The following is a 21814-nucleotide window of genomic DNA, read 5'->3' on the forward strand; positions in this document are numbered from 1 at the left end:
AAGGGGGATGTAGAACCCTGTGTCATCAAATGTGGTACTTTCCACAAAAACATTGAGAAGCGTTGCAAATGAAATATTGACAACTCATTAATAGTTGTACAAGTTATTCACAGTGCCTTCTGAACTCATATAAGACACTTGTCCACTCAAGACTTAACATTCACATTTCATAAAGAAAAACTTTCAAATTAGATAACTGTGGTCTCCCTTCTGTGTCTACTAGGCACACACCAGATGATCGTTAATTTACTCAGCAAGGAACTGTGAAGAGAAATATAACCCACAGCTGTTTGTCAGTTATCTGCCAAGTTACAGAAAAGAAAAATTATCTGGTTAAGACAAATTATAATCAAAGGCTCCAATAAAATTGAAATAACTATTGTGATTTTTGAAAAAGTGAGTGCCTATAGGGAAAAAGTTTATCATGAGCACCGTGCTTCCTAAAATCAAACAAGTCGTACTTCCAGACAATTACAAAGAGAAGTAATTTGTCCTATGAGGTTACAGTTGTTGTTGTTGTTGTGGTCTTCAATCATGATACTGGTTTGATGCAGCTCTCCATGCTACTCTATCCTGTGCAAGTTGCTTCATCTCCCAGTACCTACTGCAGCCTACATCCTGTTGAATCTGCTTCGTGTATTCAGCTCTTGGTCTCCCTCTACAATTTTTACCCTCCACAGTGCCCTCCAATACTAAATTTGTGATCCCTTGATGCCTCAGTATATGTCCTACCAACCGATCCCTTCTTCTAGTCAAGTTGTGCCACAAACTTCTCTTCTCCCCAGTTCTATTCAATACCTCCTCATTAGTTATGTGATCTACCCATCAAATCTTCAGCATTCTTCTGTAGCACCACATTTCGAAAGCTTCCATTCTCTTCTTGTCCAAACTATTTATCGTCCATGTTTCACTTCCATACATGGCTACACTCCATACAAATACTCTCAGAAACGACTTCCTGACACTTAAATCTATACTCAATGTTAACAAATTTCTCTTCTTCAGTAACGCTTTCCTTGCCATTGCCAGTCTACATTTTATATCCTCTCTTCTTCAACCATCATCAGTTATTTTGCTCCCCAAATAGCAAAACTCCTTTACTACTTTAAGTGTCTCGTTCCCTAATCTAATTCCCTCAGCATCACCCAAGTTAACTCGACTACATTCCATTATCCTCGTTACAGAGTAACATAAAATTCCAGCTATTACCATAATTCTTCTCATGAATGTGTAAAATTAAGTTATTAACAGAAAAAATATCCATAATCAATTTTTATAGATGTTCAAGGCTGATCATAGTATTTGTGCAAAACTTACAACTTACAAATGAAAGAAACTACATATGCTACCTTCTGTACATACCTTTCTTTGTTTCAAAACTGATATAGTGCACTCACAAAGCTCTCTGGGCTAGGAGGGGGAAAGAGAAAAATAGAGAGAAAGAAAGAAAGATTGTGAGTTTGTGTCCAGTAATACTGATATAGAGTAGTAGCTTGATAGTAATTGAAGGCAAATGACTTGCATAAAGTTATTTAACACAAGTGGGTACACTGTAACAAAAATCATTGCACATAATCTTTAGTTATTGGACAAGTGTATCTGAAGCTGAAATTTATCAAAACCAACAGAATAGTTCAAAGCCTGCACAGATTGATCAGGAGCCTCTAGGAGATATGAACCTAAGAGAAGAACAGGCCATATTATAATTTCTCATGACAGTAGGAAAAGTTAAACACATCAAATAAAAATTGGAAATGTCTGGAGTGACCACCATTAATTTACATTTTGAACTTTCATTTATTAATATTTTTTTTAAATTTCTATATTGTTTCCAGCTTGTTCAAAATGTTTCTACTGTAGTTTAATTATTTTTAATATAGGACAGTTACTGAAACGTATGGACGAAATTCATAGAACTTTTATGTTTATTTATGTTTATGTGTAGTATATTTTTGTACTTGGAAATAATGGGGAGATTTAACATTTTGTTTTTTAGATAGCATAAAGTAGATGTTACATCCTGATAATATACATGTACCTAACACAGTTCCATGTTTATACTTATATCATGAGATTTTAATTTTGTTGTATTCCTAACTTTAAAAAGTTAATTAGTAAACAATTGTATGAATTTTCATGTTCTGTAGTAGATGTGTGCAGCTTAACGTTCATTAATCTGTGCAGCAAAGGGTTAGGCAGCTGTCTTGAAGATGAACCAACACAGCAGGATTACACCTATCCGGATGTTCCAACTGGTGCTATCTACAGTGTGGAGCAGCAGTGTGATCTTATGTTCTCCACACATAATGCTACTCTGTGTTCAGCAACTCTCGAGGAGGTAATATTAGGGGAGTTTTTGTTTTACTTTTTAAAAAAGCAGATTAACAAAAAATAAACTACTGAAGCCAACTTCTCTACTTTTTGTGTTTCTATTTTCCCACTCTTATTTTAGCTTCACAACAAATTAACTTCAACTTATATTTGATCTTTATTGTAAACATTAGTGATGTCTAACTGTGAGGCAGATTTAACGAAGAAGCTACAGAAAGCGTGAATGCAAATGAGAGAAGGAAGAATTCCTCCACTTTGTGCTAAGAATGAACCAGACATCTAGGATCAAGGATGAAGATTTATACTGTGCATGTAAAGGACAAGGAGAAGAAAACACTTCTTTCACTCTAGCTGAGTTTGTATTTCATCCCTGACAAATATAACTTCACATTTAAACATATTAGTACACAAGGTGGCGCCAGTGCATTTTGGGACTGAATAGTTGTGTTCTTGGTACAGTTAGAAACACAGAAAATGTCACAAATGTAGACAGGCTGTGAAATAAAAATCAAGACAAGAGATAATTTATATTTATGCACAAAATTGCTAAGTATGATTTTATATTGCAGAAAAAAAACAATATTAACATAGACCCACTGAAAATCCAAGAGGTTTGAACATTTCATTGTAACACATAACAACAGAGTAGCAAGTTTTTTTGCTACATAAACACAAATACAAATGTTTTATGCCATCTTTGAGCATATTTACATGCAATTGGCGTCGTCAGTGTTAACACAGTAATAATCATAATAATAATATAAACTTCGACAGGACGGATGTCATTAACTACAATATAATAATCCAAGATGGGTGCAATACATATTTATGCAAATGTCAATAACAACAAGAAGTTTCCTAACAGATCAATTACAAGATAAATTAACTACATACTTCAGTGAATGACAAATAAATAATTTGACAGATAATTAACAATAAGTACATGAAACAATAATAAAATAGTTCCACACTGTGCCATATGTATAGTTTGCAGTTAATTTATTGTTCATTCTCATAAGGAAAATGGGTCACTTCTCACAGACTCAAAGAGCTCTTGAGCAGAGCAAATTGCTTTACTTTTCATCCACCTTGAAGGACTAGTTTTAACTTTATTTAGTAGCACTGTGTAGGCATTTTCAGGTAATTCGTTGAAGTGACAGGACCAAGATATTTGTAACCGTTATGTGTCTTTTCAAGCCCAGTATATGACATATTAATTGTATGTCCACTTCTTATGTTATGGTCATACACTGTCCTCCTTAAGTCAAATTTGCTCAGATTCTCTTTAGTGGAGACAGTGCAGTTATACAAGGTGTACAACTTTGCTTCCACCAGTTGCCGATAGGTGGCGACAGTGGTAAGTAGCGGTTGAAAGAAACAGATCACAGACATCAGGCAGTTAGCTTGGACCTCGGTCGACATAACCTCATTCAAACATTAATTGATTTGTTCCTGCATCATAAAGTTGTTCTTGATTGAAAATGTCATTTTACGAGCCTAATTCTCATTATTTGCAGTAGGTGTTACTGTTTTGTTTCAATATGAAGAAAACAGCGACTGAGTATACGAATGCTCTCAAGTGCATATGGTAAGGATGCTGTTAGTGAAAGAACGTGTCATGAGTGGTTTCAACGCTTCAAGAATGGTGATTTTAACATCGTAGACCGGCATAGTGGTGGAAGAGAGAAAGTTTTCGAAGATGCAGGATTGGAGATATTTCTGAGTGAAGACTCGCGTCAAACTCAAGAAGAATTGGCACAATTGGTGGGAGTGACACAGGAAGCCATTTCAAAACGTCTCAAGGCTATGGGCATGATTCAGAAAGAAGGAACTTGGGTCCCGTGTAAGCTGAAACCATGAGATGTTTAACGGCGTTTGTGTGTTTGTGAACTGTTGCCTCAGAGGCAAAAACGGACAGGATTTCTGCATTGCATTGTGACCAGGGATGAAAAATGGGTTCATTACGATAACCCTAAATGCAAAAAATCATGGGGATATCCTGGCCATGCTTCCACATTGATGGCCAAACCAAATATTCACGGCTCCAAGATCATGCTGTGCATTTGGTGGGACCAGCTCAGCATCATGTGCTATGAGGCATTAAAACCAAGTGAAACAGTCACAGGTGCTCCTTATCAAAAGCAATTAATGCATTTTGAGCAGAGCATTAAAAGACAAACGGCCGCAATACAGCGAGATCCACGATAAAGTGATTTTGCAGCACAATGCTCGACCCCACATTGCAAAAGAGGTCAAAACGTACTTGGAAAAGTTACAATGGAATGTCCTACCCCACCTGCCATATTCTCCAAACATTGTTCCCTCTGACTATCACCTGTTTAGATCAATGGTGCATGGCCTGGCTGACCAACACTTCCAATCTCATGAAGAAGTCACAAATTGGATTGATTTGTGGACCGCTTCAAAAGATGAACAAGTTTTCCGATGCAGGATTCGTACACTGCCCAAAAGATGAGAGAAAGTAGTGGCCAGCGATGGAAAATACTTTGAATGATATATGTGTAACCAATTTGTTTGATTAAAGCCTCAAATGTTGGGGAAAAATGGCGAAAGCAAAGTTGTACACCTTATATATAACAGGCCAAGCACTGTCATTATATTTAGTTTCTTAAAATAATCTCGACATCACTCATATGGGCATTTAGCATCAACAGGCCCATGTCACTAAGTTCGGCTGGTAACCTCTTCTCCTGACAAATAAAAGTTTATTCACAGTGCTTGCATCATTTGTTCCTGGAAGAGCAGAAAGCAGACTGACTACGTGCTAACTTATGACTCGCTCTTGAAATAAACTTCTCACAAAATGCAAATGTTCTCACAATTAGAGTCATACACTCTTTAAAGTTGCTTTTGTTTCTATTATAAGCTGATTTTAAATATATTCATTACATTTTATGCATTTGTTAGTGAATGACCTGGTTACACAAATTACAAGCTAAAAACCTGAATTCTGAAGTTGAGCATCAGTTCAACATAAAATTTTAAATCATTATTCCGAATGAATTTAGAACTAATTTTACTGTGTAAAAAGAAAAATTTACTTTAGAAAACTATAAAACTGAGGCATAATGGATGGCCAGTTCTTATCTTCAAGAAGCAAAATTAAACATGAATTAAAAGCTTAGATAGGAATGGATGGAAAAAGACCAAAATCTGGAACAGCGATATGGTGAATTAAACCTGCTCCTTCTGAATGTCAATACAGTACTTTAAGCTCTGTGACACTTCGATTAGTATGTGTATTTTCATCTTCTGTCACACTTTCAAAAGTAATCTCTGCTTTTATTGAGGATGTGATAGATTATATTACTATCAAAACTAAAATGAATATAATTTTTATGATTTTACATTATATTGGGTTTTAAGTGGGATATTTACTATTGATTACCTTGCAAATAATAAGCCAATTACTGTCTAATACTACACATTTCGTGGACTGGTTAACTATTGAAATGTGACCTGGATTCCAACAGAATATAATCATAAGGGAATGCAGCCTTTTATGTCAAATTTCACTGACGAACTCTTCTGAAGTAAATAGTAGAGTAGCATCATAATCTTGAGGCAGTATCAGCTTCCAGTAAAGATGATGAGAAGGGAATTTGTCAAGACATGGTTTGAAGATTATTCTATTATTCAGTTAATAGCTCAAGATGTGTTCATCAGGGAAAGAATTTTAAGTCTTCATGCCAATGTGCCTGTCCACAAATATGCTTCGGCAACAAGAAAGTTGAATGCTATGAAGTAAAAAAATTCATTCATACATCATATTCTGTAAATCCCATCTTTAAGGAGAGCCTTCAGAAGTGTGATACACATGAAGCTACACATTAACAGACAGAAGGAACCACCAGCATACTAACAAAAAATTATGACTAGTACTAATCTACTGAAACTGATAAATATATTATGATGATTACCTGACAGTGTCAGCTGTATTGGAGGTGTTCTCAGAAACCAAACAAAGTTGCTTTTCTTATTACAGCAGTTTATTTGCCCAGATCACATAAAATATGTAATGATTACCATTTTCAGTGGAATTAATTCACCATCATCAGATCATTTGTATAGAAAAAAATTTGTACAGGGTCAAACCATTTTGTCAACTGTTCACATTAATTTGACACAACTTGTAGAGACAACATTCCATAGTAGCATCTCTCATCATACAATAAGAGAATAGCTGTGTGAACAGTGCACAATGGTGACAAATAAAGTACATAAGATGTGTATAAAACATTTTCATGTTGTGTCCATGTTGACATCTGATAGGATGTTTCCTGTTAGCTGTCAACAAGAACTCAACATGAAAACATTTTATACACCTCTGTATGACGAGAGACGGTACTACAGAATGTCATCTCTGTAAGTGGTGTAATCATTGTGTATTTTTGTGTAAGAACTGGGCGAATAAACTTCTGTAATAAGAACAACAGTGTTTTGATATATATGTTATACATGACATATTAATGCCCATAAATCTACCTGATGGTGGAGGTTTAAACATTCAAAACACGCTTTGGAAATAAATAAACAGTAACTGGCAACACTGAACTTGTTGTTTCACTCAATAAAACCCCATTCTGTACCCTAGAGAGAGTTGTCTGTATGGAAATTATTTCTGTTTCTAATATAGTGTTTGTGAAGTACCGAGTTCATCTTAAACTTACTCTCGTTGTTAAGCACAAATGTAATTTGGGAGTGTGTATTGACATGTAAGTGCAATAGTCCATAGGCCCCTGAAGAGTGTTCTACAAGACATACAGTTGTCAACTTCACACAGTGTTCTTGTTGCTTACTTCTATAGAGAAAATCTCTTTTGACCATAGTCTAACTGCCCCAGAAGATTATACCATAGGTCAGAGTTGAGTGAAAGCATGCTAGCAATTGTGTATGTGGGTCAACACAGTGAGTGAGATTTCTGAGTACAAAGCAGACAGAACTGAGTTTTCTGGTTAAAGTCTTAACATGCTGGTGCCAATTCAGTTTGTTATCCATTTGGATGCCCAAGAACGTCACAGATGGAAGCTCTTCTAGTGCATGCCCATTGGTTTTTATTTTTGCTGCTTGTAAGTTACTTGTATGTGTTTCAGTTGCATAATATTATTGTTTTCAAGATTAAAGGTGAAGCTGTTGCCTGTGAATCAGGTGTAAGCCTGTTTCCTTATTCTCCTTTGCAGTGTGTGATGTAGTTGTGTTTGGGTACTTTATCAAAAAATTTGTTGACCTCTTCACCAGGTTTGTGAGTGAATAATGTTTTGAACCCATTGAAGTGGTTATGCCAACAATAGTAGATGGGTATTTTACATACCATTCATCAATTGCACTTCAGGACCAGAATCTTTCACTGGAAACAAAATCTACTGGCTTAAACAAACTATCTTGAACAGTAGTTGCATTTTTTTCTTTTTTTTTTTTGCCTAAAATGCAAATTCTTAAATTCTTTCACTGGCAATCGAAGAATGTATCACCTTGCTCTTATATTTCTGTCTTTTGTGGTTTTAGATACTAGGTTCAATTTTTCTCAAAGGGTTGATAACCATACTGTTGCCTATGCTGTATGTTCAATGTACTGGCTGTTGTCACTACCTATAATCACAGATATCTATACTTATTGTATCACTTACATTTTGTTTACAATTCTAAGAATCTAAATGTATTTTTTATGATTTATTATACATCTGTTACTGCAAAATTAATTCATTCTTCCAGGAATTTACAATTTTTTTTAAAAAAATGTTAACAAGTAAAACAAGACAACATTCTTGTGCCCAAGACTCTAACATCTTCAGCACATCAGTGCACTGACTGCCAGTGTTTTATAGTGTTTGATAAGCTGTCAGTCAGTGATTAAAAGAATGGTAACATATAGTTTTATATCTACAAGGTTGGAATGCAAAGCATTTCACAGAACATTGAAACACATGAAACATGACTGTCTGAAGGCACTGTCATGAATATCTTGTACGAAAAACATGGTGAGGCCACTTGTGTCCATGCAGTTGCACCATTTTACTGAGCTGGTGTGTTTCCTGGAAATAAGTCTCATTAGTGATCAAATTGTCAAATTTAAGGCATTTTGCAGTGAATTAACTTTTTTTATTCCAGCAAATGCATATAATCCAACTTTGCTTTAGCTGGCACACAATTCTCTAATTAGAAGTCTGGCATTTTCTCTGCTCCTAAATTTATTTTTCTGCTGATGATAAAACTCAGTTTCAGCTGAACTGTTATCTTTGCAACCACTATATAAAATGCAAAAATAATTCCGTGTAGATTTGCCCCCTTTTCCAGGGTTCAAACTTGAGTCATCTACTCTGGTACAAAATGTTCAGTCCACTCCTTTCTAACACAAAGGAAGAGATGTGGAACCCAAACCAATTCAAAAGAAAATTAAAAGCATACCTCATTATCCACTCCTGCAAATTATTTGATTATTTAGATTCAACAACTGTTAGTTGTATGGACAGTAGCAGTGAACCTTGTAAAGCTCTGTGACAGTTAGTACTGTGTTGCATACAGGGCTCTGTATTTGCAAATGTAGCTGACTATTCTCATTAAAAATAGCTTTGCAGTCAAGTAAATATTAAGCTACCAATAGCAAATAAATGGCAGCTGTTTAATATAACTGAGGAATCAGCAGCCTGTTTCAAGGTAGCGGCTTTCTTTATAATTTCCTTGCTTAAATTACACTAGCATAAGCACAAATCATACTAAGCAGTATAGAGTAACATTCCTTGTTCTTAAGCAGGAAGTGAAAAGAAATTAATTAGATCCAAAATTACAATTTTTTATACATAATGTATGCTTCAAGTACTGCATGAAGCATGTTGCAGTTATTATTATTATTATTATTATTATTATTATTATGTGATGTCACATTCATAATTTGTGCTTAGTGTGTGTAATATGTTTTGTTGAGATTGTTCTCCAAATCTGATTGATGCAAGTATCCTGTGATTGATGCAAGTATCCTGAGTTCTTGTTGGAGTTTGCTACTATGTAACTTACAGTTTGTGGATGGTATTTTTAAGAAGAACTGCACTTTAACAAAAACTTGTACTCCATTTCGAATTGCTGAACTCACAAACTAGCTGTACGAAAACTCAGTGTATCTGCTATATCTGCATCTACATCTACATCTACATACATACTTCACAAGCCACCATAGGGTGTATAGAGGAGGGTACCTTGTACCATGACCAGTCATTTCCTTTCATGTTCCACTCGCTAATAGACCGAGAGAAAAACAGCTATCTATATGCCTCCATATGACCATACTTTCTAAATCCATGAAGATTTATGGACAGAAGCTTTTCCATTTTGAGGAAATTTATTGTATGAGAACTGATAATATGTTTGAGAATTCTGCAGCAAAGTGATGTTGAGCATATAGTCTATAATTTTGCATATCAATTCTTTTGCACTTCTTATATAGAAGAGTCATGTGCATCTTTTTGTATTTGGTTGGGACTTTGCACTGGGTGAGAAATTTTTGACTAATGCAAGCTAAGTGAGGGGCCGGTGCAGTAGTGTACTGTCTGTAAAACAGAATTGAGATTCCATCTGGACTGGCAGCTTATTTGTTTTCAACTCCTTCAGTTGCTTCTCTTCACCAGGGGTAGCCTCTTACTATGTCCTCCATATGGGAACCTGAGCAGTGATTAAATGATGGTATGTTTGTATGATCTTCCTTCATGTATAATTTCTTAAACATGAAGTGTAACACTTCAGCTTTCCTTTTGCTGTCTTCTATTGCCACACCAGACTGATCAATGAGTAACTATATAGAAGCCTTTGACATGATTAGCAGTTTTACGTAGGAACAGAATTTTCTTTGGTTCTTGGCAATATCTTTTAATAAAATGTGATAGTGATTGTTGCTGTATGCATCACTCATCGTGCTTTTTACAGACACATGAATTTCTATTAACTTTTGCCTGTCGTCATTTGTGCGATCTTTTTTGAACCAAGAATGCGATTGTCTCTGCTTCCCAAGTGTTTTCAGATTTTATTGTTAAACCCCAGTCGGTCTTGCCCTTCCTTAATCCACTTACTCAGTGCATACTTTTCCAAATTGCAATTCACAACCCACTTAAAATTTTCCTGTAATTCCTCCATATCCATCATATTGTATCATAGTACACCCATTAATTGTATGTGTGTGAGAGAAGCTAACAACTGCTTATCTGCTGTTTCTAGCAAAAATACTCTCCTTGCCTTTGTGATGGATTTATTAACTTAAAGTCAGTCTGTTTTTAGGTACAAGGTTAAAATATTTCCACTTTACATGGGCTGTTGAACTAGCTGCTCAAGACAGTATTCGAAAAAAGTGTTCATAAGTACTAGACAAGATTACCTGTCCGTATCACCTCACACATGACATCCTAGTCTAATCTCGGTAATTAAAGCCACCTCCAACTAACATTGTGTGATCTAGGTATGTGCTGAACGTAGACTTTCTTTGAATGATACTAAAACTGTCATCGTGGATTTCATGGCCAGTAAAAACCTCCAATAATTAACTTGAGTTCACCTAGATCTGTTACACGCATCTGGATAACTTCACAGACTTAACTTCATTCTCGACAGACATAATATTTTTGTCGACTACGGTAAAGACCCCAACTGCTGACTATAATCTCTTATCTGCCCTTTTTAAGTATTTTGATGCCTTTCAATGCCTCATTTTCCGCTTTGGGTGCGTAATAAAATCTGGAATTTTGTTACAAATACTTCAACAATTTACAGTTAAAATTTTGACATTCAGTGTATCTTTACTTTGTGCATCAAGTGATTTCACTCTCTGTGTATCAACTGGTGAGCATTCATCAGAGGACCTCAAACTACCACCTAGCCTTTAAAAGAAAAAAAAATCATGAGCACTCTACAAGTACTCTGCTGTGTGAGTAGCTACTTCCTTTGTGTAGTGCACCACAGATCCATCAATGGGAATCCTGCAATTCTCCATCCCATAACACTGGTCTGGAAATCTCATCCAAGACTGTCACAGAATTGGTGGAAACTCTGGTTGATACCCTCCACTTGACTCAAAACCAAAGGACCCCAATCAATTCTGGGAATAATACTGCAAATTGTGAGCTCTGCTCGCATCTTGTGCTTGAAGCCAGCTGTCTTTAACACTTCCACCAGCTGCACATGTAAACTGAGGATGGCCTCAGAACCCAAGTGGTAGACATCACTGGTGCCAAAGGGAGTCACACGTTGCAGAGAACTGCACACTGCATGCTCAATAGCTGCAGGCAGGGCCTCCTCTACACCTTGGATGAGGCCACCTGGCAGACATACCTAGTGCAAACTGGATTTCTTTCTGGTCCTGAATACTATTTCCCTAAGGGACTCCATAATACATCTCATATTGGAGCTCCTGATAACTAGCAAACCCATCACTTTGTGTGTCTGCTCAGAACCTGCTGAAGGCGTAGCCACCTGTCCACTCAGGGTGAATGGACGAGCCCAGACACGCAGTCTCAAGCAACGTGAATGTGTTACAACCTGCCACTCACCCTGCAGTGAGGATGGATCTAACACTGCAAGGTAGGCAAAACAAGCAACACCTGAGATGTTCCTTGTAACCCATCAGATACTCTGCCACCACTACACCCCGAGGCCAGCTCCTCCTGTGTCCAAGCAGAGCATGCACACATCCTACCCATACTAGTACTAACCAGAATTAGCTACAAAAGCTCACAGAGAAAGCTAAATAAATAACTTCATTGTATAGATAAAAAATCTACTCACCAAGTGGCGGCAGAACACACACATAAAAGACTGCTGTGATTGGCAGGCTTTCAGAGACAGTGGCTCCTCCTTCTGGCAGAAGAGTTGAGGGGGAAGGAAGAAGGGTAAAGGAAAAGAACTGGAGAGGTCTAGGAAAAGGGGCAGATTTTGGGAAAGTACGGGATGAGAATGGAAGGCCTTTTTTGGAAGACAGGGTAATATGAAAGACAGAGATTACTACTAAAACATTGTGCATGAGTTGTTAAGAGTGAAAACCTAGGTGCATTGTATGTAACAGGGGTGGGAGGAGGGCAGTGAAAAATAGACGGGAAAGACAATGAAAGATATAGAAAACTAAAACAGAGTGAAGCAAAGAGTAGTTACAGTGAAGAAAACCTGAAATGGAAGAAATTAACATAAATTAAGGCCAGGTGGGTGGCAAGAACCAAGGACTTACTGTAGTGCTAGTTCCCACCTTCAGAGTTCTGAGAAACTGGGGAAAAAATCCAGATGGCGCATGTGGTAAAACAGATGCGAGGTCATGAATGTCATGTTGTAGAGCATGCTCTGCAACAGGATACTGCGAGTTGCCAGTATACATCATCTGCCTATGCCCATTCATCCTAATTGATAATTTGGTGGTAGTCATGTCAATGTAGAAGGCTGAACAGTGTTTACATAATAACTGGTATATGGGTTGGGTTGTTTGGGGAAGGAGACCAGACAGCGAGGTCATCGGTCTCATCGGATTAGGGAAGGACGGCGAAGGAAGTCGGCCGTGCCCTTTCAAAGGAACCATCCTGGCATTCGCCTGGAGTGATTTAGGGAAATCACGGAAAACCTAAATCAGGATGGCTGGACGTGGGATTGAACCATCGTCCTCCCGAATGACTGGTATATGACATGTCATTTTGCAGGTGGCTCTCCCTTTGATACTATATGTTTTGCCAGTTACAGGGCTATTATAGATGGTGGTAGGGGGATGCATAGGGCAAGTCTTGCAGTGGGAATGGTCACAAGGGTAGGAGCCATAGGGCAGGGAGATGCGTGCAGAAGGAGCATAGGGTCTGACAAGAATATTGTGGTGATTGGGAGGGTGACAGAAAGCTATTCTAGGTGTGGTGGGCAAAATTTCAAACAGAATGGATCTCCTTTCAGGACATGATTTTAGGAAGTCATGGTCCTGTCAAAGTAGCTGATTGACACATTACAGACCAGGATAATACTGAGTCACCAATAGTGTGCTCTGGAGATGTTTTGTGGAGGGATCAGCAGTACCAGGACTGGATGTGATAGCCCGGGAAATGTGCTTATTAACTAGGCTAGTGGGGTAACTAGGTGCAGTGAAGGCTGAAGTGAGAGTGGTGGTGTATTGCTGTAAAGAGTCTGCATCTGAACAAATATGTTTGCTACAGATGCCAAGACTGTATGGGAGGGAACATTTGACATGGGAAGGATGGCAACTGTCAAAATGTAAGTACTGTTGTTTGTTGGGTAGGTTTAATGTGGATCGAAATGTGTAGCTGGCCTTTGGTGAGGACAAGATCAACGTCAAGGAAAGTGGCATGGGATTTGGAATAGGACCATGTGAAATTTAATTGGGAGAAGATTCAGAGATTCCAGGAATTTTAGCAGGTCAGCCTCACCATGAGTATCTACCATAAAGATGTCATCAATGTATCAAAACCAAACCAGGGGCTGAAGACTTATGGACCCCAGCAAAGCCCGCTCCAAGTGACCATGAAAAGGTTGGCATAGGAAGGAGCCATCCTGGTTCCCATGGTCATACCCCTGATCTGTTTGTATGTCTGTCCCTAAAAGATGAAGTAGTTGTTGGTAAGTATAAGTTGTTTAAGGTGAGTAGGAAGGATGTCATAGGTTTGGAATCAGGTGGGCACTGACTGAGGAAATGTTCAGCAGGAGACAGACCATGTACATGGTGGATGTTGGTATAGAGGGAGGTGACATCATTGGTGACAAGCAAGGGGAGTGGTGGAAGTGGGACAGACATGGATTTCAAACAATCTAGGAAATGGTTGGTATCTTTGATGTAGGAGGGGAGTCTTTGTACTATTGGTTGCAGGTGTTGATCAACTAAGGCAGATATACATTCCGTGGGTGCTTTGAAGCCAGCAACTGTAGGACAGCCAGGATGATTGGGTTTTTGGATCTTAGGAAGAAGGCAAAAGGTGGGGGTGCATGGTTTTGGTGGGGTGAGAAGTTCTAAGGATTGAGGTGTTAGTCCTTGTGAGTTGCCTGAGGTTTCCTTCTCATCCTGTACGATAAGTCTCCCCTGACCTGCGGTTCTGGGTGACTTTCCTGAAATCTGCCCCTTTTCCTAGACCTCTCCAGTCCTTTTCCTTCACCCTTCTTCCTTCCTTTTCAACCCTACTGCCTGAAGAAGGAGCCACTGGCTCTGAAAGCTTGCCAATCACAACAGTCCTTTATGTGTGTGTTCTGCCGCCACTTGGTGAGTAGATTTTTTATCTACACAATGAAATAATTTTATCAATAGTTGATTGTTTTTGTTATTGTAAATAACTTGATATCCTCCTGATCTGTTGGAGGCTGATACCTTATCTAGTTGTGTAGCTGGCCATTCAAAAGAAGCTACAGCTGTGCTGTGGACTGCTAAAGCTATGCTTTACAGTTACTGAAGCATTATATTGCATCTCTCAAATACAAAAACACACAAGGAATTTAAGAATTAAACCATCAAAAACACAGAAAGAGAGAAATATGTATCTTGCTGCTCTGCTCGTGAGCCACCAGTGGCAGCTGGGAGATGATCAGTTGCTGTCTGTTCAATACAAACAAATGAGATCGGAGGTACGGACTGCACGACTCAACACTTTCCAGTTAACCAAAATGCAAGATTACACCTCTTAAAGAAAAAAACACTCAAGAAATTTAAGAGAATTAAACTAAACAAATAAAAATATGTGACTTGCTGCGCTGCTGGCATTGATTGAAACATGAGTATTGCTGTAATACAACTGCCAGTCACTCTCACATTGCCAAAAAGTAAATGCTAACTGCTATATGATGATAAATACTTTACCATTGACCCATAAGGATCAGCTTCCTCATTTGGTTCCCATTGTGCCAAACTCAAGACAATCTGGAAGTCACTTCTAGTGCATGCCCTTTTGTGTGTGTGTGTGTGGGGGGGGGGGGGGTGAATGCAAATCATTTTCTGTGTTGTTCATTCAGAAACAACACTGTATTGTTCAAACTCATGTGAGGACTCTGAATAAGGTTTTAACGGGCACAGTGTTACTTTCTCAGTAGTACGTCATTGTATGTCTCAAACAAATTGTAAGACAAACTGCAAAATTGTTTGTAGAGTTTGGGAAGAAATAATATAAATGTAAAACTGATATAAACTGTGATAAAATATTGTCATATTAAACAAGGGAATATCCAGGACAATATTATGAAAAGTGTAGATTGCTACTCATCATGTAGCAGAGATGCTAATTTTCAGATAGGCACAACAAAAAGACTGTCAAAAAAGTAACCTTTTGAACAAACAGGCCTTCTTCAGAATTCTCATACATACACACACACACAAACACACATACAAAACTCGCACACTCAGAACCACAGTCTCTGGCTGCCAAGGCCAGACTGCGAGCAGGAGTGCGTGATGGGAGAGTCTGGGTGGTGGGGATAAGGAGGAGGCTGGGGCGGGGAAGAGGAGGGGTAGCAGGATATTGATGGGGGACAGTGAATTGCTGCTTGAGGGTGCATACAGGGAAGAGGTGGAGAGAGGATAGGGCAGCTAGGGGCAGTTAGGAGGTTAGACAGTGAGGATGGGGAGGGGGAAAGGAAAAGGAGGGCAGTAAAAAGACTGTGGGTGCATTGATGAAATAGAGTGCTGTGTAGTGGTGGAATGGGAACAGGGAATGGGATAGGTGTGTAAAGGACAATGACCAATGAAGGTTGAGGCCAGGAAGGTTATGTGAATGTAGGACATAGTGCAGGGAGAGTTCCCACCTGCACAATACAGAAAAGCTGGTATTGACAGGATGGATCTGCTTCCTCTGCTGTTTAACCTCACAACTGCACCTAGCTGCCCTGCCCTCTCTCCATCTCATCCTGTATGCTCCCACATGGAACACTTTGCCATCCTCCACCCCTACCATGTGGTCTGCTGCTCGTAGTCTGGTCTCAGCAGCCAGAGTGTGTGGTCATTTGTGTTTGAGTTGTGTTTGCATGTTTGTTTGTTTGTGTGTGTGTGTGTGTGTGTGTGTGTGTGTGTGTGTGTATTGTTTAATTCTGGTGAACCTCTTTTTGGCTGAAAGGTTACTTGTTTGACAGTCTTTTTGTTATACCTATCTGTGACTCAGCAATCCACTATGTGGTGAGTAGCAATCTATCCTTTTTATAATGTTGACATATTAGTTATATGACCTAACAAACGGTTATCATTTAACTAAAAATTATGAATCTTGAAAATCAATTGTGTATAGTGCAATGAAAGGTAGAGCTGTAATTTAATTCTTGCAGGTATGTGAGAGGCTGTGGTGTCAAGTGGGTCCTTTGTGTTCTACAATCTTGAGACCAGCTGCTCCAGGCACATCCTGTGGCTGGAACATGGTGAGTTCATTTAGTGCACCATAAAGGATGTAAATGTTAGGCTCTAGCTAATGACTCTTAAAAATTCATTTTCTCTATTACAGAAACACTCAGTGAAGGCATTTTTTATTTCTTTTTGAATACTATTGATTTTCAGCTTGTTATTGAAATTAATTTGTTAAATACTTATATTGTGGCGGACATAACATCATTGTACAATGTGTATCAGAATTTTCTGTACCCCTAGATCAAAATAGATGACTTCCTCATGACAGCTATGAATACAGCAGATCTGTTTGTGCACACAGATATTTAAGTGTCCCCATGTTATCCTTGCAGAGTATCTCATGAGTTACGCTTTCAAAGGCTTCCTTAATACTTCGGTGCAGTACTTCGTACCAGTAAGTTTTGTACTGATGTTGAGGCATAGGGTACTCTGTTATTCCCAGAAATGAACTTTCTGGTGTGGTAAGGTCAGTGATTCCTGGTTGTCATTTCAGTGGGGCTTAAGGTATTGCTGAACCACATCCAATCCAGTGGTCTCGAAGTTGTTCACGGAGGAAATCATGCACCTGAATGAAAAATCTTCTGGAACTCTTGTTATGCTGTAACAGCACATGACGCACAATTCCCTAGTTTTTGAGGTGAGGTATTAACCAGATTTGCTACATGCCCAAATAAGAATTTTCTTTCGTATACCAATCCAAATAATGTGGTCCAAACAGATATCGTGATCATTGTATGGATTACATTTTGTAAAACTCCAATATTTGCTTGAGGCAGTTTGACATTGTCAGATGGTGGCTGCTGGTAACTGCTAGCAGGTAGTAACTTTCTGTGTCCACAGTGCGACCGTCTTGTTATGGAGGCCTCTTTTGAAAGTCTTATGCCTCCTTAATGAGACTGCCACAGTGTGGATGCCAGCCAACAAACCTTGGCATGTGACGGCTCACTGCTCCATGTCATTTTCAAATTATTCATTCACAAATATCACTCTAAATCCTTTAAGTTTCAAATCTTTTTTTAAGGTGGTCACGTATTGTTGACGATTGTTCTTGAAGGTTAATTTCCTTTTGTGAATGGATTTCATTTTTGACTGGTTGAGTGACAGTGGCATATGTTTCCTCTCATGTTTACTTGTGTCCTCTCTTTGAAATTGTTGAGAAGAAAAACGTTTCTCCCTATCAAGCAGAGTTTCTTTATAAGGGGGGACCTTGGCAAAGTGATCTTGCTTGGCCGAAAGCTTAAATGTTTAGGAGTCTTTCCATTGTACCCAACTGTGACTCAACACTTCCTTTATGTGTTGCATAAGAAGGGATCATAAAGTTTCGACCCTTGAGTGGAAATACATTGTATATTTAACACTCTTATGTACTGGACTATAAATGTAAACTCCATCCACAGGCCCTGGTGGGCCCATCAGTACTGACCAACTCCTGTGTCATCCTCCACCAGTGGCATCACTGGATGCAGTATGGAGGGCCATGGGGTCAACACACCACTATCACAGCCATTGCCAGTTTTCATGACCTGGAGCCATTACTATTCAGTTAAGTAGCTCCTCAGTTGGCACCGCAAGGCCGAGTGAATCCTCTTACAGCCCTCCTATCAAGGAAAAATCCTTGGCAGTACTGGGAAACGAACCTGGATCCTTCACTAGACAGTCAGTCATGCTGACCCTCTCAGCTATGGAGGTGGACTTATACAATGGAAATGCAGTGTGTTTTTTTGTAGCCAATGCTTCTTTCCAAGTTCCATCATGTGATGGTATTGCTGTAGAGAAGAGAAGCAAGGTAGTTGCAGTGGTACATTGTCCTTTGTGCAGTTATTTATCGGCAAAGGAAATCTTTGGTAAGATAGAGGTTGTGTATAGCGAAAATAATGCAACAACATATAAGATTATGAAAAAGGAATAAAGGGTTGTTTCATTGTAATCATGCATATTCACCAATAAGTAATTGTCTGCCTCTGATGGAGGAACTAAGGATCATCATGAAGATGGAAGCTTTACTTTTTCTGGTAGACGCATTACCATACAAGTGGTTGGTATGAAATGTAGGATCACTGCTCAAGATCCTGCATGATCTACTGCACATGGTAAAAGAGTTGGTCCAAAGAGTCCATAGTTTGTTAATGTCCACTGAAAGGAAGCATCACATGACACATGCATTGGAAATGATGAGAATCTGCAGGAATAAGGAAGACAATTTGTCCTGCCATGGATTCACCATTTCAACATAAAAATGAATGAGGAGAAGAAAACGATGGAAGTACATAGATTCCTTCCTGCCAGATAAGATAAAGGCACAGTCCTCTCCCAGGAAGAGTCTGTCTTTTGGTATTGTCAAGAAGTCGTCCTCACCAACTATATGAGAAGGAGGCTGCTCAATATTGCACAGTGTAAACAAAATTTTCTCACCAGCAAGGAAACTGAGATTATACAGACAAGGAGAGGAATGATTGTAGAAGGTGTGTGACTCTTACACAACAGTGCTCACACTCACATTGCTCAAGGACATGTGCCTCTTTGTTCGTGCTGAGGCTACAGAATCTTACCACATTTATTTACCAGATGTGCCACCCAGAATTTTTTTTCCACTATCGAAAGCTACAGGAACCAGTTTGTCAATGATGATGATGTGATTGTTGCGGTGGAAAACTTATTCCGAGGACAAAGTGAGCACTTTTACAGTCATGGCATATGAGAGGTAAAATATCACTGGAAAATGAAATTTTACAAAATCCTATACCGAGAAAGACTAATAAACACTAAGGTCAAGGATTTCTATCATTTTTCTATCCAAAGATACGAACTTTATATAGACAGCCCTTGAATCTCAAGTGTTTTGAAGAGACCTTTCCAGCATGCATAATTAGAAATTCCATAGATCATTCTTGCGTCACATTTCTGTGATATAAAAGTTAATTTCTGTAGTTAATTGTAGTTGACTTATATTTACAACATACTTTTTAAAGAGGTGCTGATGTGAAAGTAGGGTCCAGAAACTGAAAATATCTTTTATAACATTCTTAGCACTACCAATGCACTTTCAACAGTGTATACTACCATGGATTTTTTTTTTTTTTTTTGGGGGGGGGGGTGCTTGCTTCAGGACTGCCACTTTTTTTTTATACAAATTTCATTAGTTGTTGTTGAGTTTTACTCACAACATACTATTTAAAGATAGACTGATGTGTGAGTATGGTCCTGCATCTGAAAATATTGAATACAACATTCATTGTGACATTGTGAAAAGCTAAATCTACTACAGAACTTAAATTTTGGTTAAAGTTTAACTGAAAAATTTGAAACACATATGGTATCTGGCAGAAGCCTGCATAAACACACACACACACACACACACACACATACAGTGAAGTGCCAAAGAAACTGGTATAAGCATGCATATTCAAATACAAAGATACGTAAACAGACAGAATACGGCACTGCAGTCAGCAAAGCTTATAAAAGACAACAATTGTCTGGTGCAGTTGTTAGATTGGTTGCTGCTGCTGCAATGGAATGTTATCAAGATCTAAGTAAGTTTTAATGTGGTGGTGTAGTTGACAAGTGAGCAATGGGACACAGCATCTCCAAGGTAGTGATGAATCATCGATTTTCTCATACGACCATTTCATGAATGTACTGTGAACCACAACTGTGTATCAGTAATTATATACATAATTCATTGATATATGATGTTCGAAAAGTAATGTAATGATTTAGGAAAATGACTTAGGTCAAAAAGTTGTTGAAAGTGGCCTCCTGTATATGATTCACTTAACTGAATATGATGTTGCATACTCTTAAACATCTGTTGTAACAATGATTGAGGTATTATAACAACACATAGATCAATTTCAACTTTCAGTAATAGTATGAGGGTGAGTTTTGCAAGTAGCATCCTTAAAGTATCACTGCAAAAAAGTCAGGAGACTGAGAGGCCACAACCCTCTTTGATGACAGTTTTCCATGAAAACACTGCTCTAAGAAAGTCATGTCATTGTCGGCTGCACAAGTGGTATCATTGGCCTCATGAAACTACGAGTTCTATAGCTTGTGTACAAGCACATTGTTTACAAATAGTTGCACTATCTATACGTAGTGCCCACCGTTCGCAGTGCCATGAAAGAATGTGATGAAGACTGGCATACATGACACTACACAGAAACATTCACAGTTTCATGCATACAGAGGGGATTCATGCCACTGATGTGGATTTTCTGTTGCCAGATGCACAAATTCTGTGCATTCACATATCGATCAAGATGGAAGCATATTATGTCAGACCGAAACCAATCATCAAGTTTTTTCTCATCTGGAGTTACTGATATAATGATCCACTGACAGAAAGCTAAAGCACTTATGCAATGCCCTGCAGGCACTGTCAATGGAGATATCAGACTGGTTAGTTAGGCACTGCACATATCTTATGGAACTTGAAAAAATATACTGCTTGTGATAGAAATCTGTCACAGGGCTCACATATACAGTACCTTGCAAGTAAATTAAGTAGCCTAGCATTTTCAATGAGAATATTGTACAATGCTTCCAGTATGAATGTAAAAAAGATAATATCTACATCAAATCAGTAATGAGGTACGGAATTGTATTTTGGTGTAACTCAAACCATATGTGTCCAATATTAAAACTTCAGAAAACCATCATTAGAAATATGCACAATGTAGGGCGAAGGAAATCTTGTCGCCCACTCTTAAAAAATCTGAGTACATGAAGTGTTCCCTCACTACACATCTATGATCTGATTATCTCTGCACATAGTGACCCGGATTTATTTTTAGCAAAGCATTTTCAACATGATTACAACAGCAAAAATCAAAATAATTTTATGCTGCCCACCCAACATTTAAAACTTTATGCTCAAACTCCACAATATGTGAGTATGAATATTTATAACAAAGTGATAGGAAGAGAATTGCTCAGTATAAATTTAGAAACACTGTAAAAAACCTTATACAAAAAACTAGTGCAGAAATGTTACCATTCAGTAAAAGAATTCATGAAGAACAACTTGAAAATTTGAGCGGGAGGGAGCAAGTACTTAGGACTGCTAATTTTTAAAAGTTTGTTACTTTTTAAGAAAAATTATTAGTTGCATATTAATTACATATCCAGTAC

The 21814-nt window shown here is 38.2% G+C and overlaps 1 protein-coding gene across 1 annotated transcript in view; it reads left to right on the forward strand.

Moving 5' to 3' along the window:
- The window catches only part of LOC126198725 (A disintegrin and metalloproteinase with thrombospondin motifs 7-like), a 673695-nt gene that overhangs the window by 534603 nt on the left and 117278 nt on the right, over positions 1–21814 (forward strand). Inside the window, exons 7-8 of the mRNA XM_049935245.1 lie at positions 2185–2338; positions 16606–16695. Of these exons, the coding sequence (XP_049791202.1) occupies positions 2185–2338; positions 16606–16695 (244 nt within the window). The remainder of the gene's footprint in view (positions 1–2184; positions 2339–16605; positions 16696–21814) is intronic.

This window comes from Schistocerca nitens, chromosome 8, assembly GCF_023898315.1.
Source record: "Schistocerca nitens isolate TAMUIC-IGC-003100 chromosome 8, iqSchNite1.1, whole genome shotgun sequence".
NCBI classification, from domain to species: Eukaryota; Metazoa; Arthropoda; class Insecta; order Orthoptera; family Acrididae; genus Schistocerca; species Schistocerca nitens.